The sequence below is a fragment of the Acipenser ruthenus genome, chromosome 44 (assembly GCF_902713425.1).
Source record: "Acipenser ruthenus chromosome 44, fAciRut3.2 maternal haplotype, whole genome shotgun sequence".
In the NCBI taxonomy this organism is placed as follows: domain Eukaryota; kingdom Metazoa; phylum Chordata; class Actinopteri; order Acipenseriformes; family Acipenseridae; genus Acipenser; species Acipenser ruthenus.
Window position 1 is genome coordinate 2,227,003 of NC_081232.1, and position 27,808 is coordinate 2,254,810.

Here is a 27,808-nt window from a genome sequence, read left to right on the forward strand (position 1 = left end):
AGAGTGGCCTGCAGATCCTTGGATGTTACTCTGGGGTTCTTTGTGACTTCCTTGATGATTTTCCGGTTTGTTCTTGGATAGATTTTGGTAGGATGACCGCTCCTGGGTAGAGTGACTGTGGTCTTGAACTTTCTCCATTTTGTAGACAATCTGTCTGACAATGGATTGGTGGAGCCCCAAATTCTTAGAAATGGTTTTGTAACCCTTTCTAGACTGATGAGCATCAATAACTGTTTTTCGGAGGTCCTCAGAGATTTAATTTGATCGTGGCATGACGTGTTTCCACACACCTGTATGGTGAAGACCAAACTCAAAGTTTCTGATCTTTATATAGGGTGGGGCCTCCCAAACTCACCTCTGAAGATCTACCTAATTATTTAAACACCTGACTCTAATTATCCCCTTAAATGATCTAATAAAACCAGGGGGTCACTTACTTTTTCACATACCCTGAATCTTAATTACTCATTGTTTGTCTAATTCATACATCATTTTGTTTCAAAAGACATGGAATTGGTTAAAATAAACCCTATTGGATATTCAAGAAGGCTATCTGGTAAAACTATGGAATTTCCATGATTATCATTGGGGTTCACAAACTTTCTCAGCGCTGTATATATGATATTACAGGCAAACCCCGAAATGCGAGCGTTTCACGGACTGCCCGGGGCGATTCGCGATTTGCCTGCTGACTTTGGGCAAAACTTAAAATAATTTATTTTGGGCTGCCCACTGCTTCTCGGGCAGAGTCTGAATCACTCCCTCGGTTCTTTCATTCCTGTTCTGAGTGACAGGCAGACCTGCCTGACCTCCGGGTTTTCCATTCAGACTCAGGCTCTGGGTTCTGTCATGAAGTCTCAGAGTGTTTGGAGATTTGCTGCTGAACTAAACGAAGTCCCTACCCTTGATGCGTAAATGTAATTACCAAGACCCTTCCCCTAGCGCTATAATTGGCTGCTTCACATTCAATTATAAAAAGGACAGTATTATTATTAACCTAATAACCAGTAATAATAAGGAGTTGTATTGAACTGTCCAATCAGAGAGATGGATGCAGTTACTGGGTGGAACATGAATGATTAGCTGATTCACGTTTGACAGTGTTTATGACAAGCTATCTAAGAGTTGGAGAGCGAACTCAGTGCAGTGGCTGAGAGTGTAAGTTAAGTACGTAATACATATCTAGATTTTAATGCCTATTTTCTGAAACCTGACTTCCTGTGTAGTTTTTATGAATGAGATGAGTGAGTGAGTGAGTGACGCTACTCAGGTAGGCAGGTCAAACAAGCGCTTCAATTCATAGCTCTGTGTCTGTCCCTTAAACTTTAAATGAAAGATCTGTGAGATTCCTTCTGGACTTTGACTGGGCAATCCGCGAATTGCCCAGTTTCAGGGTTTGCCCATAACACAATACCAAAGAACTACAAATGTGAAAATCAAATCCATTCTGGTGTTTTTAATCCCCTGTGTATCCTGAGTCTCCGTGTACTGCACTCCCTCCCTGAATGACCTTTATTTTTGCCCCTGTCATTGCGATAGCCTGGACCACATCCGCCAGCTAAACAGCCTATATAGCGATTTAAGCTTTTTGACATTTTGCTTTAGCTTTTAAAATTGAATTGATGTATCAAATTATGATTAAAATCAGACATCGACTAATCGTTTCGGAAATGTGGGGTTATTTAGAAGAAAACCGCAGTTTGGGACGTAAATAGTCCCAGATTATCAGATATTAAAGCCCCGATGTCTCGGTGTTCACTATATTTATATTTTCCATTTTCAGGATTGTGTAATTCTGGGTATTTAGCCAGAGGATGGGAGAGATGCGCCGACACCACTTGCTTCTGTGTTCTCATTGGTTGATACAACGCAGAAACTGAAAAGTTCGCTTCAGGGGCTAAAATAAAATGTCCGCACTGCCGCCCCGCGTCCTGTGTGAACACTGAGGTTAACTACATGGGGAAAAAAAAAAACGCCCATGCCAGCCGTACCGCGTCAATGCGAACGACCCTTCAGAATGACACACACACACACACACACACACACACAGACATTGTCGCTGACACAGACACTCAGACTGACAGATGTACACCTATACACACAATGACAGACAGAATCTCACATAGGTCAGTCACACTCACACACACACACACACACACACACACACACCGAGCTCTGATTGGTTACCTGGTCAGGAGCGGGGCAGTCTTCTTGGATGACTCTCGTCCAATCAGAGTCTTCTCCCGGGCGGGCGTTCCTCACCATGGCAATGTCCTGAGGGGTCGTGACCCCTCTGAGAATTCTGTAGAGCTCAGAGCGAAACTGAGAACAGTTCTGAAAAACCGAGCTGACAGAGGGAGGGAAGAGGGAGGGAATGAATTGATTGCGTGACTGATCGATTCGTTGGTTGATTGATTGATTGATTGATTGATTATTCCATAACAACTTAACCAGAACTTTTTGCAAACCGTCTCAGATTTTGCTAGAAAAATTCAAAAGGGGGTTTTCAGGCCCGCTGAGTTCAGAAATGCTAATCTTGTTATTTATTTATTTATTTCCCCTTTGAGCTGTGACCCTTACCAGAAAACATCATGCTGGGCTCAACTTAGACGCTACCATCATGTGTAGCACCTTGTTCGACTCGTAACGAATAGGGCTTGAGGGGCAAAAATACCAGGAGCACCTAACTCATGAGGGGTAAGTGATGAGCTTTATTCAAACTTCAGCCCAACCCTTTACCCTGTAGGGATACGGGTCCTAATATGTTAGTATTGCTGTAAGAACCTTAGGGACCACTCTTCCAAATTTCGTGAAACACTTTTGGTTTTGAGTTTTTTTTTTTCAATTTTAAAGTGTTGCTAACCTAGTTTGCTATTTACCATATTTACATATTTTTGTATATTTAAACGCTATATTAAAAAATAATAATAATAACACTATGTAACACAATTTTTGTTCCTGGGTAGGAAGTGTTATTTCCTAATTGCTTATGCCTCAAAAGTACAGAAAATGGCTATTATTCCCCACAAACTTTGCTTTTGTGACCAGGACAGTGATATTTTGAAATTTACCTATTTCCAATGAGAAAACGGGCGAATTTGTGTCTTTTCGTTCACATAAAGTCAGAAAAAAACAACATATGAATCCAAATTAACATGTATTTATACTAAAGTAATATAAAATGACTACAAAAGATTTAGAAGTGAGTAGTTTTTCGAGATTTACGATTATACTGTAAATCACTTTCACGAATCAGCCCCCAAATGTAGTCTCCCATCATGTTCTCGTTATACTGTCCTTGGTAGCGGCGTTCAAAGTCCAGTATATCCTGGTGGAAGCGCTCGCCTTGCTCCTCCGAGTACGCTCCCATGTTCTCCTTGAATTTATCAAGATGAGCATTAAGGATATGGACTTTGAGGGACATCCGACAGCCCATTGTGCCGTAGTTCTTCACCAGAGTCTCAACCAGCTCCACATAGTTTTCGGGCTTGTGATTGCCCAGGAAGCCCCGAACCACTGCGACAAAGCTGTTCCAAGCCGCTTTCTTCTTACTAGTGAGCTTCTTGGGGAATTCATTGCACTCCAGGATCTTCTTTATCTGTGGTCCGACGAAGACACCGGCTTTGACCTTTGCCTCAGACAGCTTAGGGAAGAAGTCTTGAAAGTACTTGAAGGCTGCCGACTCCTTATCTAGAGCTCTGACAAATTGTTTCATAAGGCCCAATTTGATGTGCATTGGTGGCATCAGCACCTTCCGGGGGTCCACCAGTGGCTCCCACTTGACGACGTTCCTCCCCACAGAGAACTCGGTCCGCTGTGGCCAGTCCCGCCTGTGGTAGTGCGCCTTGGTGTCCCTGCTGTCCCAAAGGCAAAGATAGCAGGGAAACTTGGTAAAACCGCCTTGGAGACCCATCAGGAATGCCACCATTTTGAAGTCTCAAAATGCTCTGCCGGATGCTTGCAGCCTCTTGATGCCATCTCAGAAAAATGCAGATATGTATCCACTTAGGCAGCTGGAACTAAACTGAACTGGTGGGCTTAAGGCCCCTGTATTTATACTACTATTTATATTACTGGAAAGTCCTAGAAAGTTCTAGAAGTTACTCCAAGTTTACTCAGCACTGAATCTATCTGGAATGTTCTGGAAAATAGGTAAATTTCAAAATATCACTGTCCTGGTCACAAAAGCAAAGTTTGTGGGGAATAATAGCCATTTTCTATACTTTTGAGGCATAAGCAATTAGGAAATAACACTTACTACCCAGAAACAAACAAACAAAAAAAAATTGTTACACGGTGTAATAATAATAATAATAATAATAATAATAATAATAATGATAATAATAATAATCTGAGAAACTTGACAGGTTACACACACGTCCCTTATAAATCTGGGGTTCAGCAGTTACAAAACTGAAAGAACGTCAAGAAAAATCTGAATTCCACTGTGGCAGGATGGCTGGGCGGTGACGTCAGACAGAAGCAGGGACGGGACAAATACTGACACCAAGTCTGCAGTTTTAAATAATAAAGACGCGGAGCGCCGTTTATTCAAATACAAAAATAAATAAAAGGTTTAAACAAAAAGAAACTTGCTCACAGAGCGAAATAAAAAAGGTAAACAAAAATAATCACGAACACAAAATACACGATCAGGCGGGGCAAAAGCCTTCACTGATCCTTTACGTTTTAGTTTCGTTTTCTCTCGATGCTCGCTCTCTCCTCTCTAACACCCACCCAGAGTGCAGCGAGCTGCAGGCTTTTATGCAGGTGACCATCTCCCGATTAGCAACAAATTAAATCACCTAATTAATTCGGGAGATGGCCACCTTCTGCACGAGTTATTTTTAAATTACTGTGGATGTGGCTACCCATCCACGCTACTAAACAAATATAAACAAACATTCGGCTACGCCGTCCCTAAACAAAACAATAACAAAACATGCAGCGCTTCACCGTCATGTAAATACAATAACTAAATCATAACACAAAACAAATACAAAATAACACACTGCACAGGGGCGGAGGGGGAGACCCCGTTCTAAAAATAAACAAATACATTTAAATCAGCAGGGCTTACTACCCCCCTGCTACATCCACAAAGCAGCAGTAATAGTTGCCAATTAATTTGTGTCTGTGATGCAACACACTAAAACACCTGAACATCAAGACTTGAGTTCAGTTTATAGAGAAAGAGTGGAAAAAAACAGCAGAAGCTATTTTTATATTTGAATAACTCTCAAGTATTGCTTATTATAGTTGTACTCTTACTATGTTACTTAAATGTAGTAGCATATGTGTCCCACACTGCACTGAAATGAACATTTCCTTAAATAAAGTAAGTTATGCATTTGTTGAGGTGGGCTCACAGGGAAGCTTTTGTGTATCGTGAAGAATTTAGTGAACCAGTCGAGCTACAAGGCTAGATCCGCCCCTGTTAATCACTAATGGATTGATTGTGTTCACTGTTAAATTAAACCAAAATCCTACAAGTTATGTTCCTTATTTTTGTGAGTGTGTTTTGTGCGACCAGGAGGGAGCAAGTAGATTTTTCTAGCATTTTGTCCCTTGGACAACAAGTTTTTTTCAGAAATTGGCAACACCTGACCATGGCAAACTCAACCCTTTGCGGTCCATTGTCGGACTGGGTCCGACATTGCAATTATTCTTCACAGGTCCTTTGTCGGACTGGGTCCGACATCATTATAGCAACGCAATAAACGGGTGTTTAGTCGTTTTTTCTCCGGAAAAAGCCGAGAAAACCATTCAATTGCCGAGTGGGAGCGACAGGAGCCGAGACAAGTCGAAAAAAAAAAAAAAAAAAAAAAAAAGGCGTATCTCATGATTAGTCATACATGGTATCAGGTATCAGATAACGGGGGAGGTCGTAAGTAAACAAGTTGGCTGACTGAATCAGCGCACAGAAAACACGGACATTTGCAGAGCTTTTTTGAGATGTTATAGTAATAAAATAATGACTTGGATCGCATTATTGAGGAGTTTGGTGATAAAACCGCACTTACCAGGTAACCTGGCGTGGAGCAACATCCACACCTCACCCTCTCTTGACTGGAGTCCCCCAAGGGTCAGTCTTGGGTCCTCTCCTGTTCTCTCTCTACACCCGCTCCCTGGGCCCCCTCATCGCATCCTATGGTTTCTCATACCATTTCTATGCTGATGATGCTCAGATTTTCCTCTCCTTTCCCACCTCTGACTCCACCATCTCCTCCCGTATCTCTACCTGTCTGTCTGCTATTTCCTCCTGGATGCACTCGCATCACCTCAAACTCAACCTCTCTAAATCTGACCTCCTTTTCTTTCCCTCCTCCTCCTCCCCCTCCTCTGATCTCTCTATCTCTGTTCCTCTGGAATCTACCACACTCTCTCCCTCTTCCTCAGCTAAGAACCTCAGAGTCACCCTGGACCCCTGTCTCTCGTATTCCCAGCACATCTCCACTCTGGCACGCACTTGGCGATTCTTCCTGAGCAACATCCGAAGAATCCGACCCTTCCTCACCAACTATGCTACCCAGCTCCTGGTCCAGGCCCTGGTACTCTCCCGCCTAGACTACTGCAACTCCCTCCTGGCTGGCCTCCCTGCGTCCGCCACCGCGTCCTGCTCCAGCTCATCCAGAACTCTGCTGCCCGCCTGGTGTTCTCTCTGCCTCGCTTCGCCCACGCTACTCCACTACTCTGCTCGCTCCACTGGCTCCCGATCACCGCTCGCATCCAGTTCAAGACTCTTGTACTAGCCTACAGATGCCTTGACCAGACTGCACCCAGCTGCCTCCAGACCCTCATCTCTCCCTACACCCCCACTCAACCTCTCCGCTCCGCCTGCACTAGAAGACTAGCTCTACCTCCGCTACGCTCCCCTGCCTCCAGAGCCCGCTCCTTCTCCACCCTTGCTCCGCAGTGGTGGCATGACCTTCCTACAGATGTCAGGACTGCCCAGTCCCTGACCACATTCCGGCGCCTCCTTAAGACTCACCTCTTCAAACAGCACCTGTAGAACTCCTCTGTTTGTATCCTGAGACACTATCACCCTATCAATGTGCTTTATTTTGCTCTTATCTGCCCCCTATTTTACTGCATTTAATCCTGTACTTCAGAATACTGTAATCTGCCAAGTGTTTAACCTGTAGTACTTTGTATTTAATCATACCCTGATGTAACTATCACTATTTAATCACATCCTGATGTAACTATCACTATTATCTGCTGTATTATTGAATTGTGGTTTGTCACACTTGTACTTTGCTTGAACAAAAGTTATTGTATTTCTTGCTCTTATTGTAGTACTTGTATTGTAACACTTGAAATGTATTTGTTTACGATTGTAAGTCGCCCTGGATAAGGGCGTCTGCTAAGAAATAAATAATAATAATAATAATAATAATAATAATAATAATAATAATAATAATAATAAAAAACGAGTGATCCGGAGATGATCGATCGGTATGTACGACTATTATTATTTATTTCTCACATAGGTGAACGCTATAGCAAACGAAAGGGTGGGGCGGGGCTGGAGATGCCTAGTGAGTGCTTTGTTGATATGCAGGGCCATTTAAACCCGTTTGACTGTGAAAAAAAATACTTTTAAACAGCGCGTCTAAAATTAACTGCGCGTGTGAAACTTAATTAGACCTGGCGTGCCTGACGCGCGATTAACAAATGGACCGCAAAGGGTTAAAGAACTTGAGGTGCAAACAACTTCCGGCGTCACTAGAATTTCACGTCTACTCCTACTGGAATCAAACTAAAAATCTCAGTTCTTATGACAAGTATATAACTACTCAAAAAGGAAAGGATCTTAAACATTTTAAAACTTGCATACAGAATGTGTTTGGCTAACAACTGCTATAGAAACCATACACCAAAGTTCAGTAATCTTCAAATTTAAACTTCTGCGGACGTGAACTGGAGCAGGGAGCGAGATTTTCTTCAAAATGTTCTTCCATTCATAGAACAGTCTGTCCTCGGGGAAGGGCCGCTTGAAGGTGCTCGGTCCAGCAGGATGCATCACCTTCACTTGTGCTCCATCATCAGAGATGTTCTCAACTCCTCCAGGGAACACTTTACTGTCCTACAACACCTTCACCCAGTCACCAACGCAGCTGAGCTGGACCCTCCTGGACAACTGCGCCTTTCAACACTGTCACCACACGGAATTCCGTACTGTGACGGGTAAATGAGACCTTTATCTTGCCTGGGGTATCGGGTACAAAGTGGTGTGCTTCCCTGGAGCCGGTGATGGCTAGGGCGTCGTCATACCTGGCATTAAGGAGAGGGTGGTTCTCTTCAACCTGTTCTTGAGGGACGAACGTGACCTGCACACCGGTTACGTGTCCTTTCGCCCATTCACACAGCTGGTAAGGGGTAAGAATTATGTTGACTTTTTTCATGTGACATGGCAAAGTAATGCCATTCTGCGGTGATACTGAAGTCTTGTTGATGAAACTAAGGTTGGTGAAGTTTTTGCGATTCTTGTACTGCCTAGCAGCTCCGTCACTGAAGTAATGTACATGATTCAAGTCAGGGACCTCCCTCTTATTAAATGGAATGACCTCCTTCTGAAATGCATACACTGTCGACGTGGAGTGTTGCATTTCATTACTCATCAATGCAACACTCATTTGTTCTCAGTTCACTGTACCAACGGAAGTAGAACACAAACGGATGGAGTGTTGCCTAGAATTGTGCCAATTAAATCCTTGGGCAGCGTCTTGGATCACAAAACCATAATTTTCAGCAAAATTGGGCAAACAGATGGCTGATTATCTATCAGTTTGTGGTTTTTAAAACACAACTAATTGAGGTTTTGGTAGTTTCAAATGTGTCACTGTAACAAAGAAATCTAAGTTCCACACGCAAGCTCTTAACCCCTCAACTCCAAGCTAGTGCCACTGGAAGCACACCCTGTCACTTTTTACTCTAGATCTAACCCCAGACGATGCAAAATTGAAGAATAACACCAGTTCACTTAGGACTATGTGGTACTTTAGCCTCACCAAAGTGGCCATAAGCAACGCTCCAATGCATGACAAAAGCAACTTCAAAAATCTGCCAAAAATCCAAAATCTGTGGACACCAAAATGCTTTGCTTGATTCTTCTAATTTCAGGAGGGGATTAAATGACCGGGGGGGGGGACTTGAAACCAAAAGTGTTTCACAAAATTTGGAAGAGTGGTCCCTAAGGGTCTAACAGCAATACTAACATTTTAGGACCCAAATCCCCTTCAGGGTAAAGGGTTGGGCTGAAGTTCGAATAAAACTCGTCACTTACCCCTCGTCTGGCAACTTGCCAAAAGTGATTTGGGTGCTCCTGGTATTTTTCTTGAAAGCCCTATTCATTACAAGTCGAACAAGGTGATACACACGAGACAGTCAGGCAACAAAATACCCCTTTTCTGGTTGAGTTGGCATGAAATGACCCTGATTCGTTTTATTGATTACCTGAGCTGGCAGCCTGTGAGCAGGTTCTCTCTGAACAGGATCGGGGTTCGAGAATCACCTGAGCAAACTCCGTTCACTGAGCCACTCAGCATGGAGATCTGAGAATACACTGAGATCAGGAAAAAACACAGAGAGAGACACAGACAGACAAACTGACAGACACACAGAAAGAGACAGAGACACACACTGAGATTCTGAGATGGAGACACACACAGACAGACGCATGTTTGTTTACAGTGTTTAAATAAAGGATACTGGCTGGGCTCTGCCATTGAATCGACCCATCACAGGGGAGCCCCACACCAGCCCAGACTGAAGAGGAGGGGATGGGGGAGGAGGGGAGGGAGAGGGGGCAGCCTGGGAAAATAGAAAACAAGAACCAGTAAACAAAACTATCAAAAGCAGTAAACAATCTAATCCGAACCAGTTAACTTCTGTATACAAATCTTTCCTGGTCTCTTGTGGTAGTGCTTGTCTCGTAAAAACGATAAGCGAATGCGTCTCTGCTGGTAGTTTAGAACACAAGGTAGGAAGCACTTTTTACACAGAGAGTTAGAAATACATGGAATAGCCGACCAGGTGACGTAGTAGGATCTAAAACACTGGGAGAATTAAAAAAAAATAAATGATTCTGTGCTTTTCAAGGAGTTCCCCCCAGTAAGGGAGAATGGTGTGCTAACAAGGGACGAGCCTTGATGGGCTAAACGGCCTTTTCTCGTTCCTAGTTTGACCTCCCGTCCCTGTGTTCATACCTTGAACTCTGTGCGGTGCGTCTGGCGCAGTGTCGATCCAGACAGGGACACGTTGCTCAGGGAGAATTCCACAGACACACTCGAGATCTCACCAGCGGGGGTGTACACAAACACGGAGGAGACCTGCGGGAACACAAGAAACCATCGAACCAGCCCCGCCATCAACCACAATCACAATCAGAATCACAAATCACAACCTCAATCTCAATCACAACCTCAATCACAACCTCAATCTCAAATCACAACCTCAATCACAACCTCAGTCGCAAATCAAAATTAAAAAAAAATGAAAAACAGTAAAGCGATGTCTACTTATATACGGTTTCTGCCTGAAATACACACGTGTAGAATTTTAAGTTTGACATCCTCTGCTTTATAGTTAATTCAGTGGAGCAAAGTAAAGCCTTCACAACCTATTCTGGAATATTACAGTTTTACATATTATTTTAGGATAAGTAGTATTGGAAATTGTTTTAGTTTTATAAGATTTTGCTGGGAATTGTGCAGCATGCGACTGGAACAGGAAAGTGAAAGTAGTTTTTGTATTAAACTTAAATACATTAGTAATGTACTTTAGCTTGGGTATTGTATTAAGTTATATGATTGATTAACCTATTACGTTTGACCTGTTGTCAGAGCAATATCATTTTTTTTTTTTTTTTTTTAAACAGTAAGAAATGCACCTGCGGCACGCCTCTCAAAGATGGCACTGTGGATATGCACTGAAGTTTATTTCCCCCTCTGTTTACTGTCATGCCATGTATTTAATTTAGAAACTTTTCGTTTACATTGAAACACATTGGAGCCTGAACATGCATATTTAGACACCGCGCTACACTTTTAATCAGGCGCTTAGTAAGATGCTTAAACAACAGAAGAGCTTTCGTTAGTTAACTTGAATGCTGGCTGCACAGTAATTGTCAACATTTTCTAGTTTTAAATAGAATAACATGCTGTTTTAATATAGGAACATAAGAACGTAAGAAAGTTTGCAAAACGAGAGGAGGCCATTCAGCCCATCTTGCTCGTTTGGTTGTTAGTAGCTTATTGATTCCAGAATCTCATCAAGCAGCTTCTTGAAGGATTCCAGGGTGTCAGCTTCAACAACATTACTGGGGAGTTGGTTCCAGACCCTCACAATTCTGTGTGTAAAAAAGTGCCTCCTATTTTCTGTTCTGAATGCCCCTTTATCTAATCAGAACAGAAAATAGGAGACACTTACTGTTTTTCATTTCTTTCTTTTTTTTATCCCTGCCATTGTAGTTTCTTCGCAATAAACAAAGTAGCAAATGACACATTTTCATAAAATAATAGCGTTTACAGTGAGATTTGTATACTTGTTTGTTTGCAAGATGTCGTTTGAATATTGGTCAGGAATATTTTTATTATTAATGGTGATCAAACATTGTATCATGTTAAGTAGTTATTTCTGAGATGTAGTTGATTGGTGCAAGTGCAGTGTTGCAACGTTTTGTTACTGTATGTAAAGTCTGATTGGATAGTCAGATTCTCAAGACCATTTAAACACCCCCCCACCACTACGCACATCCTAAGGTTTGGACATTGCCTTATCTGGCCCACCAGAGAATGTAATTGAGTACCACTAAAGGGTTAAACAAACATTCAAATGTATTCATTCATTTAGAATTAGCTGGAATGCATAATGACAGGGATCTAAATAAGACTCCTATTGCCCAGCAGTTTTACCCAGTCCAGGTTTTACTATCAGCTTGATTATCTGTTATCAGTTTGTGACTCAAGGGCCACACGACCAAGGGCAGTCTGAGCTGTGGCAGTCCGAGCGAGGACAGGTTATTATTATTATTATTATTTCTTTCTTAGCAGACACCCTTATCCAGGGCGACTTACAATTGTTACAAGATTTCACATTATACAGATATCACATACAATTACCCATTTATACAGTTGGGTTTTTACTGGAGCAATCTAGGTAAAGTACCTTGCTCAAGGGTACAACAGCAGTGTCCCCCACTGGGGATTGAACCCACAACCCTCCGGTCAAGAGTCCAGAGCCCTAACCACTACTCCACACTGCTGCGAGGACCTTTTTCAAATCCCTCCCAAATGGCAACTAGAGGCCTCCTTCCTACCCTGACACCCTGGAAAAAAGCACTCACTTGTTCTCCGCTCCCAGAATGAACACTGGTAAGTACCTGCTCCACATACCTTTACTAACTCCTTCTCCCCTTACGCTGCCTGCTACAAACCTGAAAATCTCCTTTTTCAATTGTCGCTCTCTGGCTAACAAATCTCTGCTTCTCAGTGAACTTATAACTGATACTAATCTTGATCTTTTCTGTCTAGCTGAAATCTGGCACTCTGTAAACGACATGCACTCACTGCATCTAGCCACCCCAAAGGGCTATTCCCTCTTTCACAAACCTCGCCTCACTGGCCGAGGCGGGGGCACTGCTGTGTTGCTAATTCTGTGCTTGCTTCCTCAGTTCTTTGCCTGCCTTTTCTTCATTAGAGCATCTCGCCATCAAGCTCCCCTCTCCCATGTCTCTCACCCTTGCTGTTATCTTCCGTCCACCTAAGAGCAACTCAGCTTTTATTGCCGAGTTTTCAGAATTCCTCTCCCTCGTCTGCACTTCTACTGACACAATCCTACTCCTAGGTGACTTCAACACACATGCTGACTTGCCTTCCTCCCCCCTAGTGACCGACTTCAACACGCTTCTGGACTGTCTTGGACTTTTTCAATCTGTCAGCGTCCCCACTCACACCCGAGGACACACCCTGGATCTGCTCATCACCAGGGGCCTTGATATCTCTCCGTCTCAGATCTCTCTCTCTGACCATTTCTTAATCACTACTAATATTAATCTCCCTGCTCCTTCCTCCACTACTGATACTGCGATTTCCTTCCATCCCAAAAATCTGCTGAATCCTCTGAAACTCTCGGAATGTGTCTCTGCATCCCCTCTAACTGGTACTCTCCCGTCCTCAGTTGATGATGCAGTGACCCTCTACAATGCCACCCTTATTCATATCATCGACACTGTTGCCCCGCTTACAACCAGAACCGTCAAGAAAGACTGAAACTGCCCATGGGACACCCTCGTACTTCGAAGTCTGCCTGCCGCAAGCTTGAGCGCAAGTGGAGGTCATCTGGACTAACGGTTCACAGAGAGATCTGGACCAACCATCTCACGAGCTACAGGCGTGCGCTCGCCGCTGCCAGGGTGAAGTACTTCTCTGAAATCATAATCATGGGACACGGTAAACCCAATGTTCTCTTTAAGACCATTGACCAAATCCTACATCCAGCCACCGACAGATCCAACTCCTGTCCATCCTCCTCTCTTACCTGTCATGATTTCTCCTCTTTCTTCCAGAACAAGATCGACAACATCTATTCTATGTTCGCCCCCAAAAAAACCCAGTCTACTACTTGACCATCTGATGCTCCTCTGGTTGCTCCTCCTGCCCTCTCCTCTCTCCATTACTGATGTTTCCGGCTTACTGTTGAAATCAACTACTGCCACGTGCCCCCTGGACCCCTGTCTGTGTGCTTCTGATCTTGCTCCCTCCATTACGCACACTCTCAACCTGTCCCTGGACTCTGGCTCGGTTCCTGCTGCCCTCAAGCTTGCCCGAGTTACGCCGGTACTCAAAAAACCCTCCCTTGACCCGGCTGACTTATCTAACTTCCGTCCCATCACCAATCTCCCTTTTCTCTCAAAAACTCTCGAAAGGGCTGTAGCCAGTCAGTTGACGAAACATCTCACAAACAAAAATCTGCTTGAATCTCTACAGTCTGGTTTCAGGCTGCATCACAGTACTGAAACTACTCTGCTCCGGATTGTGAATGATCTCCTGCTCAATGCTGATGCTGGTGCTCCCTCTGTGCTTGTCCTCCTTGACCTAACAGCTGCTTTTGACACCATAGATCATGACATTCTTCTTGACCGCCTTCAGAAGTATGCTGGGATCTCTGGAACCTGTCTCTCCTGGATGTCCTCTTACCTATCCGGACACATGCAGTCTGTCTTCTATGATGGACGCAGTGGTGTTGCAAACCCAGTCACTTGTGGTGTCCCCCAAGGATCTGTTCTTGGGCCCCTTCTCTTCAATATCTACATGCTTCCCTTGGGTCACCTCATCCGCCAATACAGCCTCATGTTTCAAATCCTATGCTGCCAGCACCCAGCTCTACTTAAAACTCGACCCTGGAAGCCCCTCTGCCATGGGTCGGCTCTCAGCTTGCATTCAAGACATCGAGGCCTGGATGTCTGCCAATTTTCTTCAGCTGAACACTCGCAAATATGAACTCCTTCTAGTAGGAGCTAAAACTCAACTTAAGAATCTCAATAAAGCTGCCCTGAACCTCGGAAACTGTCTTCTGCTGCCTTCCCCCACAGTACGAAGCCTTGGTGTACTTCTTGACAGCAACCTCTCCTTTGATGCCCACATCTCCTCCATGGTCAAATCTTCCTTCTACCATCTTCAAAACAGCTCCAAAGTAATTCCCTACCTTTCCCTCCCAGATGAGGCGATACTTTGCCATGCATTTGTCTCCTCTCGACTCAACTACTGCAACTCTCTCCATGGTGGTCTCCCGGCACGCACCATAAACTGACTGCAGCTAGTTCAGAATGTCGCTGCCAGGATCCTTACCAGATGTAAAAAACGTAATCACATCACCCCCCATCTTGCCCAGCTGCACTGGCTACCTGGAAAGTTCAGGATTATTTTCAAAACTCTCCTGCTCACCTACAATGCCCTTCATCACACAGGTCCCAAGTACCTCCTCAACCTGCTGACCCTCTATGTCCCTGACTGCAAGCGGAGGTCCTCCGACTCTGGCCTGCTTGTTATCCCCAAGCAAAAGTGCACCACACTCGGAGAACGCTCGTTTAGCTTCATGGCTCTGACTCTTTGGAACTCTCTCCCAGCTTTGGTGTGTGATGCTCCCACCGTCGCTCGCTTTAAAATCAACTCTCAAGACCCACCTGTTCTCTCCTGCTTTCCATGCTCTTTAAGCCTGACATCTGTTATTAGCTGCTGTGTTGCTGCTACTATTTCATGTATTATGTTACTATCATATGTTATTTCACTGTATTTAATGTATTATGCATTGTTTTTTTTTTTACTGTATAGCATGTATTATGCATTTATCTGTATTTAAAGTATTATGGATTTTCTTGTTGTTACTGCATCTTGTAAAGCGCTTTGTGATGGTGGTCCGCTATGAAAGGCGCTATATAAAATAAAGATTGATTGATTGATTGATTAGCCCCAGTGTACAGGTAACAAGCTCAGGTGAGTCTTATTAAACCAGTAATGGATCAAACTGCTGTGCAACGGAAGTCTTATTTCCAGCCTTGAATTCAGTACCATATAAAAAACAAAATCTCCCCCCAACTTCCAGGGGTCTTACCTCCATCACGACATTCCTACAGAACTCTCCATCAACCACCGGGTCTTCCCATTTCGATACTGGGAGCACTGGGATCTGACAGACACACACACAGACAAACCAGTGTAACTATAATGCATAAACATGCGTTTGTGCCGCAGTTGGGGCAGACAGTTACAGACTCGTTATAAGGAGGGATTAACACTGACCTGCATATCAGTCTGGTTGGCACTCTCCGCACTGGGAATCTGGTTAAAAAACAAACAAAAATCTATATGTTATAATATTTAAAAAAAAAGTGTAAACTACACCCCCAGAATCCTGAGGGCACAGGGAATTCTGGCAGCTGTGTCCTCTCACCCGCAGTATTTTGAAGGAGGAGTAGTAAGTGGTCGCCCGAAGGGAGGGGTCATTCAGACAGGAAGTGGGGGTCAGAGGTCGTGCGCAAGTCAGCGTTGTGTTCAGCAGAAATCCTAAACAGAGTGGGGGGGGGGTGGGGGGGGGGTGGGGGAAACGACACAAATTAACACGTCTTCATTCCTGATGGGAGGGGGTTTTAATTCTGTTTCTGACCCTCATTTAGACATGTCAAATAATCCTCCCTCAGACATAAGGATTTCAAATGCTCTAACAGATATGTGTAAAGGAGCAGGATTATCATGAATGTTACTCCAGAACCGACACTTTTTGGGTTACACAACATTTTTTACAAATGTCTGGTAATCTAAAAATGCTGAATATGACTTATTCAGATCACTCCAGTTACTATGTCCTTCTCCCATTCAAACTGTCACACCAATAATTCCTGCTGGAGACTAAATAACTCAATTTTATTAAATCCAAATTTAGCAGAACATATTACAACAGAAACAAAATAAACTGACATAAATACTGAATCTGTTGAATCATTTGCAACTGTACAGGATGTGTATGAAGCTGCATGCAAAGGCTGGTTTATAAGTTATACAGCTTACCAAAAGAAAGTAAGGAATCAGAAAATACACAAACCAGGGATGGCTGATTTAAATCACTGATTCAGAGCACTTGATTGTTTTTTAAAAAATCATTGATTTAAATCATTTTTCATTTACTACCTATTTTATATAGTTTTTGAAGGAAAAGACATGAAAAGTATGTTTTAAAAACCTTTTATTAACACAAACATCTTAAACTCTTATTGTCTATAAACTAATACTCTTTGGGCTGTATTCTGATGTCTTGTCCCATCGTTAACATATTTGCCAAAGCGATTAAATTTACAGTTTGGAGGTACTGTAGAGCTACAACTACGGTACTAAAATAAATCCATAAAAAAAAAAAAAAAAAATGATAATCCAAAAAATTTAAATGAAAAAATAAATAAATAAATCAGATTTAAATTAAAAAAATAAATAAAATAAAATCTATAAAAAAAAAAAATCACCAACCCTGACACAAACTCACAGATTTTGAAACAAAGCATAAAGAGAATCCTAGTGATGAAAAGATTTATACTGAATTATTAAATACTAAACAGAACTTGATGATTTATTAAATAAAAAACACTAGAATCAGCATGGTTTCATTTGAAAAGTAAATATTTTGAAATAGGCGATCGGGCAGGTAGACTATTAGCATATAGACTTCAACATCACACATATACCAGCTGTACTTTCACCAGATAAAAATCTCCTGCAAAAATCCCCACAATATTAACGAAAGATTCAAGGAATTTTACTCAAATCTTTATAAACGTGAAATCAATCCCACTAAAATTGATGTGGGTAATTTCTTTAAAAAAAACCCCAAAACAACCTCCCTAAAATATCAGGAAATGACAGAGAAATACTTGAATCAGAAATCCCCTGTATGGGGATGGTGAGCAATCTGTACACTGGTCAGTGGCAAGGCACCTGGAGAGGACGGACTCGCAGCTAATTTTAGAAAAACCTTTATCGACTGGCCGATAAGGTATCCAGTGAAGCACGAGAGAAGGGGTACTCCCTGGGTCAATGCACTCTGCTTTAATAACCCTTTCAGTAAAGCCAAATAAAGACTCTCTGGAATGTGGAAGCTACAGACCAATTTCATTATTAAACCTGGACTGTAAGACATACACTAACATAGTGGCTGAAAGATCAGACTCACTGCTACCAAAACTAATATGCAGAGAGCAAACTGGATTTGTAAAACAAATCCGCTACTTAAACGAGTCTATACGCAGATGACATGTTCATTAATGGTACAGGAGCGACACACATCTTTAAAATACGCACTGGAATTTATTGACTATTTTGGCTGCTTTTCAGGATATAAAATCAATTGGGAAAAAATCAGAGCCTATGCCATTAAATGTATATTGGTCACAAAGGATGCTGAGCCTCACTCCCTTTCAAATGGACCCAAGGGAATTAAATATCTCGGAGTGACTCTAAAAACACAGATAGAAGAAATTGTCTCGTACAATATGTCAATTTTGTTTTAAAAAAGTTCAGGAGGATTTAGACAGATGGAAAGACCTACCTTTGTCACTCTGGGGTAGAATAGATACAATTAAAATGAATATTTTGCAGAGAATAACTTATATTATGTGTGCCATCCTACTACATGGGAACTATTTGAAAAAAATGAATACGTTATTTGGTACATTTCTATGGAAAGGGAAGACTCCTAAAATAGACAGGTTCAAGTCAATGGACAGGGATAAAGGGGGTCTGGGCCTCCCAGATATCTGTAAATATTAGATTTTATTCAATGCAAGATATCCCTTGAAATGGGCTTATGAGACAAACCTTGAACAACACAAACTCCACAATTTGTAGAAAGTATGGGAAAGAGACTGTATGGAAGGATATGCATACAATCTCTAAATCTGTGAAAAATAAACTAATACACTACAAGTTCACAGAGTGTATTTTACGCCAAGAAAGCTCAATACAATGGGCGTAAGGGACTCTGACTTGTGCTGGCAATGCAACCCAGAGATCGTACATTTATACATATGATTAAGGCTGAGGTGATGCTTCGATTTATCTATCGTTTGACAACTATCGATAGTCAAGCCTGTGCATCGTTCTCGTGTAAAGGGTTGAAAGCTTTTGCTTTTTTATTCAATTTGGAATCAGGAATTATTTTTTGCATTAAGCGCAGAGCTTCTCTGCTCCCCTCAGGTCTGACTCTCTGAATCTGCATGCAATTGAGCTCACCTTCTCCCCCCTGCCCCGCCCCCTGTGAGTGTTTATTGATGGGATTGCATCTATACAGGAGTCTTCAAAGTAACAGAGCAAGTTAAGAGCGTTGTGCTAGAATTACAAATACCATATCGACCGAGCTACAATGCCTTCAGATGTTTGGCAATTCTTTTCTAAAGTAAGAAGTAAAGAAAGTAATGTCTGGGATACTCCGGTAACACACTAATTTGTGCGACCATTTAATGAGATGGCACCCTACAAAACTTCAAACAAAATCTGCATTTATTCATCTGAACTACCCCTCAGTAAAAATTAAGAAACACAACCAAGATCGTTTCAGAAGTTTCTTTGGTCAGAAGAATTAAGCATGCCGGCAACGTCAGTCCCCAGTGAGCAGGTATTCAGTAATGCTGGGCAGATTGTAAGCAAGTGCAGGTCATCGCTTAAATTAAAACAAAATGTGGACGCTATCATGTTCCTTAACACAATTAAAATATATGCCATGGACAACGCTCCTGTTACTAAACTGCTGTGGACAGTGATCACTTTGTTAAAATGAGTTGTTTTTCTCTTGATTGGTTGTTATAAATCAACACGAATACGGTAAAACTAAACAATGTAATATATTTAATTACTATATGCATAAACTGATGTAATCAATTTAATATGCAGAATAGTTTTAAATTGTTACTTGCAATGTTACACATTAATCCACATTTTTTTTTACCTTTTCATAACGTTGATAAATCGATGCATCAGCTTTTTTTGGAGAACAATATATGGATAGTGAAAAATTAGGCATCGCCTCAGCCTTACAAATGATAAGGACAAAACTGGCGAGATACTGGTCTCTGGTAGCCAATTCTTTGTCTAGAATTACTGGAACTGTAGTATCGTTGGACCCAAAGATATGTCTTTTGAACTATTTTAGTGACAACCCATGGGACAAACGATTACTATCACTGTGAAATGTCTCATTGTCATCAACTGGACACCGACAACATTAGTGAGGACAAATGGCTTCGCTCACATTTGGAGATGCTAATGCTAGAAAAAATGTCTTGTAATTTATCTGATGCATATAATGAAGAACACCAAATTTGGAAGCAAATCGAAACAATTATAAAAGGACACTCCAGTCTATCCTGTGCTGGATCTTGGGAACTTAAACAACTGCCTCGATTTAATTGTATATTTTTTTAAATGTATGTACTTGTTACTCCGACTTGCTTAACCCACGTATCTGTGCCTACTTAGAAATGAAATCGAATTGCTTTCATTTCTTTATCTCAGGAGTTTCTGATTGTGTGTTTTAAAGTTCTGGATGACGAAGCATTAGAGCAGAAATGCAGGGATGGGAATGAGACTCCCGTTGCATAGCAGTGTGATCCATTCCTGGATTCACACCTGAGCTTGTTACCTGCACACACTGTGGCTAACCAAGCTGGTAGGAAAACCTGGAGTGGGTGAAGCTGCTGTGCAAAAGGAGTCTCACTTCCATCCCTGGAATGGCTTGTCTGCTTCAATCAGTGTCTTCATCTCAGGAGTTTCTGGTCGATGAAGCATCAGAGCTGCTTGACACTCTAGGTTTTTTTTCACCCTGTGCAGAGTTTCTGGTTGTGATTGTGATTGGGATTGATGAAGTGATTGAGGATTGTGATTGGGATTGATGATGTGATTGAGGATGTGATTGAGGTTATGATTGGGATTGGGGATGTGATTGAGGTTATGATTGGGATTGAGGATGTGATTGGGATTGGGATTGAGGATGTGATTGAGGATGTGATTGAGGATGTGATTGAGGATGTGATTGGGATTGAGGATGTGATTGAGGATGTGATTGGGATTGAGGATGTGATTGAGGATGTGATTGAGGATGTGATTGGGATTGAGGATGTGATTGAGGTTGTGATTGGGATTGAGGATGTGATTGAGGATGTGATTGAGGATGTGATTGGGATTGAGGATGTGATTGAGGATGTGATTGGGATTGAGGATGTGATTGGGATTGAGGATGTGATTGGGATTGAGGATGTGATTGAGGATGTGATTGGGATTGAGGATGTGATTGAGGATGTGATTGGGATTGAGGATGTGATTGAGGATGTGATTGGGATCGAGGATGTGATTGAGATTGAGGATGTGATTGAGATTGAGGATGTGATTGAGGATGTGATTGGGATCGAGGATGTGATTGAGATTGAGGATGTGATTGAGATTGAGGATGCGATTGGGATTGAGGATGTGATTGAGGATGTGATTGAGGATGTGATTGGGATTGAGGATGTGATTGGGATTGAGGATGTGATTGAGGATGTGATTGAGGATGTGATTGGGATTGAGGATGTGATTGAGGTTATGATTGGGATCGAGGATGTGATTGAGATTGAGGATGTGATTGAGATTGAGGATGTGATTGAGGATGTGATTGGGATCGAGGATGTGATTGAGATTGAGGATGTGATTGAGATTGAGGATGCGATTGGGATTGAGGATGTGATTGAGGATGTGATTGAGGATGTGATTGGGGTTGAGGATGTGATTGTGATTGAGGATGTGATTGAGGATGCGATTGGGATTGAGGATGTGATTGAGGATGTGATTGGGATTGAGGATGTGATTGGGATTGAGGATGTGATTGGGATTGAGGATGTGATTGGGTTTGAGGATGTGATTGAGATTGAGGTTGTGATTGGGATTGAGGATGTGATTGGGATTGAGGATGTGATTGAGATTGAGGTTGTGATTGAGGATGTGATTGAGGATGTGATTGGGATTGAGGATGTGATTGAGGATGTGATTGGGATCGAGGATGTGATTGAGATTGAGGATGTGATTGAGATTGAGGATGTGATTGAGGATGTGATTGGGATCGAGGATGTGATTGAGATTGAGGATGTGATTGAGATTGAGGATGCGATTGGGATTGAGGATGTGATTGAGGATGTGATTGAGGATGTGATTGGGGTTGAGGATGTGATTGTGATTGAGGATGTGATTGAGGATGCGATTGGGATTGAGGATGTGATTGAGGATGTGATTGGGATTGAGGATGTGATTGGGATTGAGGATGTGATTGGGATTGAGGATGTGATTGGGTTTGAGGATGTGATTGAGATTGAGGTTGTGATTGGGATTGAGGATGTGATTGGGATTGAGGATGTGATTGAGATTGAGGTTGTGATTGAGATTGAGGTTGTGATTGGGATTGAGGATGTGATTGGGATTGAGGATGTGATTGAGGATGTGATTGGGATTGAGGATGTGATTGGGATTGAGGATGTGATTGGGATTGAGGATGTGATTGGGTTTGAGGATGTGATTGAGGATGTGATTGGGGTTGAGGATGCGATTGGGATTGAGGATGTGATTGGGATTGAGGATGTGATTGAGGATGTGATTGAGATTGAGGATGTGATTGGGATTGAGGATGTGATTGAGGATGTGATTGGGATTGAGGATGTGATTGGGATTGAGGATGTGATTGAGGATGTGATTGGGGTTGAGGATGTGATTGAGGATGTGATTGAGATTGAGGTTGTGATTGAGATTGAGGATGTGATTGAGATTGAGGATGTGATTGAGATTGAGGATGTGATTGAGGATGTGATTGGGGTTGAGGATGTGATTGGGGTTGAGGATGTGATTGGGATTGAGGATGTGATTGGGATTGAGGATGTGATTGAGGATGTGATTGAGGATGTGATTGGGATTGAGGATGTGATTGGGATTGAGGATGTGATTGGGATTGAGGTTGTGATTGGGATTGAGGTTGTGATTGGGATTGAGGTTGTGATTGGGATTGTGGTTGAGGATGTGATTGAGGATGTGATTGAGGATGTGATTGGGATTGAGGTTGTGATTGAGGTTGTAATTGAGGCTGATGCTTCGAGGTTCTTACCTGCAGGACTGGCGTCGACACACAGCCCGTTCACTCCGCTGGGTGCCGGCTGACTGAAAGTACTGACTGCAGAAGAGGAGGGGAAGAAAGAGAGGAGGAGATCACCGACCTAGAGAGAGAGAAAAATACGTTTGTCAAGTTTGTGTTGTCCCACGAGCAATATCAGGACAGACACACACACACACACACACACACACACACACACTGAGACACACACACACAGAGACAGGCAGACTGGTACCTTGTACTGTTTTGAGCTGGAGGGCTGGCTCAGGGTTCGAGGGGTGAATGAGGGGGGGCTTCTCACTGACTCACTGGCTTCAACTGGGGGTGTCCAGAAATAATTTGACCGAGCTGGAGGGGGGGGCGGGGGGGGGGGGGGGGAGAGGGAGGGAGAGAGAGAGAGAGAGAGAGAGAGAGAGAGAGAGAGAGAGAGAGACTTAAAAATCACAGACTGAGAGAAGTATATAATTGTATAGTCTCTCACAGAAACACACTCTCCCCCCTTCCCCTCCCCTCACAGTTGTCTGTCCGCACACAGAACTGCCTCGTCTGTCCGTCTGTCTGGATCTCAGCTGAGCTTGGAGCGTTACTGCGGAACAGCAAGGAGTCTGAAACGCACTGCCAATCAGGGAGCCTGAAATACACAGATAGAGACATTACAATACACACAAACATTACAATACACACAATCAGTCAGACTCCACACACCAGGCCAGTAGAGATATCTTTTATTATGAGGTAAAGCATTTCAGTATCTTAGGTTTTGGTTTCAATTACCATATACACCATGATTTTAAAACGCAGCATTACCGGAGAGCATGCTAAATTGCTTTACATAACCAAGAATGCTTACCGACCCAAAAGAAAATACTTTTTTTTTTTTTTTTACAGATGTTGATGAGTTGACAGATGTAGACACAGTACTTATCACATTCTTTCTGATCATACTTCCTGAGTGTTCTGGCTACCAATGATATGTGAATGCAGGGGTGTGCAATTCATATTACAATACACTCACATTACAATGCACTCATAGACATACTCACATTACAATACACTCACACACTCACATTACAATACACTCATACACTCACATTACAATACACACACATACTCACATTACAATACACTCACATTACAATACACTCACATTACAATATACACACATACTCACATTACAATACACAATACACTCACATTACAATAGACACATACACTACAATACACACACATATATACACACACATTAGGGGTGTGCAATTCATATTACAATACACTCACATTACAATACGCACACACACTCACATTACAATACACACATACACGACAATACACAAACACACACTCACTACATTACAATACACTCACATTATAACACTGCCATGGAAAGGCCTTACAAACACTCTCTCACCTTTTGCTCCCGGGGGTGCAGTGAGTGAAGACAGACTCAGGCCCATCTGTGAGGTCACAGTCTGTGATGTCACAGCAGCAATTGAGGTCACAAACCCCTGGAGTGATGTCACAGGTACAGAGGGGCATGTCTGAGGAGAGAGAGAGAGAGAAGCTGTACCGATATATAATATGAACTCCCTGGACACTTTATTAGGACCCATCTCTCTAACTGACTGGATTTTCTCCTGGAGTATCAATGCAAGTGTGACATACAGATGCATATACAGACAGACAGACCCCCCCCTAAGAATCTCAACTTCTCAACGGCAAGTTCTGTGACAACTGGAAAAGCATTCTCCAGGAATAAGGAAGAGGGTAAAGTGCGATGTATAATCTAGATACCTGTATATATACACACACACACACACACACACACACACACACACACACACACACACACACACACACACACAGTGGTGTGCACATGTTTATAACACCTCATTGCTTCTGTAGTTCTGATTTGTTGTGCAGATGAAATCAAACCGCTGGAATTGAAAATATTACTGTCAAATTAGGCTAATAGGTGATTGTCTGATTGAATTGATGACATTAATAGGCTACACGTGCAATTCATTTAAACTAGTAAGAGAAAAGGAACACAGAACTAACAAAGGGTAAAATGCATGAGACTTTTTAGAAGTTGTTTAAGATGCCTGATTAAAGCACAAAGTAACATTTTCACACACGAGTGCCTATTGTTTCTATATCAACGATTACTGAGGGGAAATTGAAATTCTCACAGGTAGGTATATAAAGGCTATAAATGAGGAACAAGGAGGTGTTATAACAAGTGTGGACACTTGTGTATGTGCGCTGTATTGTATTTCAAATTAATAAAAACGTAATTTAAAACAATAAAAATGCATACCGTAAGTGTGGGAAAACGTCCGTGTCTCGGGACCTGCTTCCAGGGTTGCCTTGGAGGCAGCATCGTCCGGCGGCGAGGTACTTTCCATGAAAGTCAAATTCTCATCCCTAAACTCGATCACAAGTTCCGGACCCGACTCGGGTTGCTTCGTGGTGTAAACATCTTCCAAGTCTGCGTCGGAAGAAGACTCGACTGTGTGAGACGGCTGCTCGGTTCGGTCCACGTTGCCTGGTCCGTACGGTTCCGTTTTGCCGGTGTAGCTAATCGTATCGGTTGAACATGCACCGTACAGTGACAGGGAGATGAAAACCATCCCAGGTAAAACCAGTATCTCCCAGTAACCTCCAACACCCGAACAACAACGCCGCATTGTCAAACCTATGTAACTCTACTATTTAAACAGAAATCTGTTCAAATATAATATAGATATTACGTGTCTCCGTTTATTCTGATTACATTAAAATAAATGCAATTACATTACACAAACCGAAAAAAAAAACACTTTACTTTATAGATTCTGTGCCGTACGTTTCTTGTTAAAAAATGTTTAAAACGGATCAGTATTATTAGACTATGACATTAAGATAACATTATAGTTATTTTCACAAAAATATTAGTCACAGAGAACTACATAAAGGTAAAATCGGGGCTTTGATATTATATTAAATTGCTGCAATACTAGTGTAATTAACAGTACCAGTCGTAGCTAATTTACACGAGTTCTGATGTATTAATTATGTTTTAAGAGGAGGAGTTTATGTATAATACAATAATTACCCTCTGTATTAGTATCGAAATCGTTTGTATCGTAGTAGCCTGTACCCCAATGATAGGGAGACGGTACATCATGAACTACATGACATCCATTCAAAAGGAAACATGCTTACTAAATAAAACAGAGTTGCTGATCAAAATGATATCTTCTGTTCCTATCCAATGTTTTGTATGTTTACTCAATTTCCGTTTGAAACTAAGAAGCAGTGGGCGTGTGGCGTCATTACGCAGCCGACGCCCGCTGTAGCCAGGGACGCGGGATCTCTAGTAACCGTGCCGGGTCACATGACACGACTGCCGGCGCGAAGCAGACTCCTCTATCACGTGTCGAGGGTGGGTTCTTCTAATGCAACACTAGAACAGGTGGGCGGCGCGACAGGTGGGGTTCTGAATTCTCCTGTTTGGAGGGTTCCAGCAGAATCGCAGGACTCCCAACGAGAAATAACTAACGGTGATTAAGAAATTAATATTAAAAAAAAAAAAAAAAAAAAAATCAGATAAATGATTGAAGTAAACATCATACAATATAGTTAAAAGATAATCTACAATACAGAAGAATAAAGGATTATGAATGGATTAATAGACTCGATACCACGATGCATCAGGGGTTGAATAGAAAGGAATCGTACATAATTACATCATTAACATGCAATAAATTACATCACAAACACATACATGTAAATAGAAATAAGTTGAGGCTGGTTAACTATAAGTACCTCCCCTGTTTGTTTTCAAACGCACTTTCTCTTGACAAGGTGTGTTAAACACACCGAAACGTTGGGAAGTTGGATTTTGTGAGCAAAATGATGATAATGAAAATAGACTTCCATTTAATTCAGTGTCATATCCTTTTTTTAAATTACAGTTTAATTTAAAATAAATCAATAAATAAATAACTACATGCATAAATAACTCAATTGGTAAATAAAAAAACAAATAAAACAACGCGATCATTTCATCCTTTTTAATTAACAGCCGTGAAGAACATCTATAATATAACCTACAGTTATACACCATATGCACTAGAGGGCGCTGGAGTGTCGGCGACCCAGTATAGGTATTCTCATTATTTATTTATTTATTTATTTATTTATTTATTTATTTATTTATTTTACATGTAGTAGTCGCCAATTACACAAGGTTTTCTTGAAATGGAAGAGCGATAGAGGGAAAGTTACAGATTTGCAGCAGCTGAAAGCCAGTGATTATTTGTAGATTTGCTTGTTTTAATAATAGCAGAAAAGTTTGCTGCCACGCAATACTGTCGCTTAAAAAACAAACAAAAAACAAACGATTCAACATATCCGCATCTTCGACACCATGTGTTACCATGGTTACCATCATTTCTGTTATCTACACAGGTTTATATATTTCGTGGGGACAGCTTGGCATGTTTCCATTACTGTGCTGTTTAAGTACCGGGCTGACACGGCATGGAAATAATCGTGGAAACGAGGTAGAAGTGATTCAGAACCAGAAAGGGCTGACATTTCTGTGTGTTACAGACTAAAGGCCACGATACACTATGCAATTTTGGTGCAGTCCTATTGCATGCGACCGGATTGCACCGAAATTGCACCGAAATTGCATTGAAATTGCACCATTACAATCCAAGCTATCGAGGGCTCTATTTTCGTGCAATCAGATGCAATCGCCCTGGTCAAGTATCCAATCAGTGAGCAAGGAGGAGTCACATGACAACATCGACGGAGTTCTTGCTGCGTCAGTACTCCGTACTACCGTGAAACTGGTACATTAGTGAAAAGCTTAGCAAATTAAACCGACAGTTTTTAGTGATAACCATCTTCAGTTTTAAACACTCAACACGTTATAGGCTACTTTATTAAACCCCACACATATTTCACCTTTCGTAAGTTCATGTTTAAAATAACGATGCACAATAACAATGGGACTATGTACAAATACTGTAATCTAATGTTTATTTTTATGATAATTACCTAAACTCAGCTAAACAATGACATGCAAAAACAACGATTGAAAAAAGTATTTTAAAAAATCTGTCAGATGAACACATTCAGACGTGTG

The 27,808-nt window shown here is 41.9% G+C and overlaps 1 protein-coding gene across 1 annotated transcript in view; it reads right to left on the reverse strand.

The window, feature by feature from the left end:
• Window positions 1-26,025, reverse strand: part of LOC117399050 (tectonic-3-like) — a 32,360-nt gene extending 6,335 nt beyond the window's left edge. The window contains exons 1-12 of the mRNA XM_059012473.1: window positions 24,989-26,025; window positions 24,080-24,209; window positions 23,187-23,302; window positions 22,907-23,019; window positions 22,666-22,774; window positions 15,955-16,067; window positions 15,804-15,842; window positions 15,616-15,690; window positions 10,212-10,334; window positions 9,715-9,816; window positions 9,460-9,557; window positions 2,188-2,347 (exon numbers count right to left, since the gene is read on the reverse strand). Of these exons, the coding sequence (XP_058868456.1) occupies window positions 2,188-2,347; window positions 9,460-9,557; window positions 9,715-9,816; window positions 10,212-10,334; window positions 15,616-15,690; window positions 15,804-15,842; window positions 15,955-16,067; window positions 22,666-22,774; window positions 22,907-23,019; window positions 23,187-23,302; window positions 24,080-24,209; window positions 24,989-25,358 (1,548 nt within the window). The 5' untranslated portion in view covers window positions 25,359-26,025. The remainder of the gene's footprint in view (window positions 1-2,187; window positions 2,348-9,459; window positions 9,558-9,714; window positions 9,817-10,211; window positions 10,335-15,615; window positions 15,691-15,803; window positions 15,843-15,954; window positions 16,068-22,665; window positions 22,775-22,906; window positions 23,020-23,186; window positions 23,303-24,079; window positions 24,210-24,988) is intronic.
• Window positions 26,026-27,808: the final 1,783 nt, after the last annotated feature.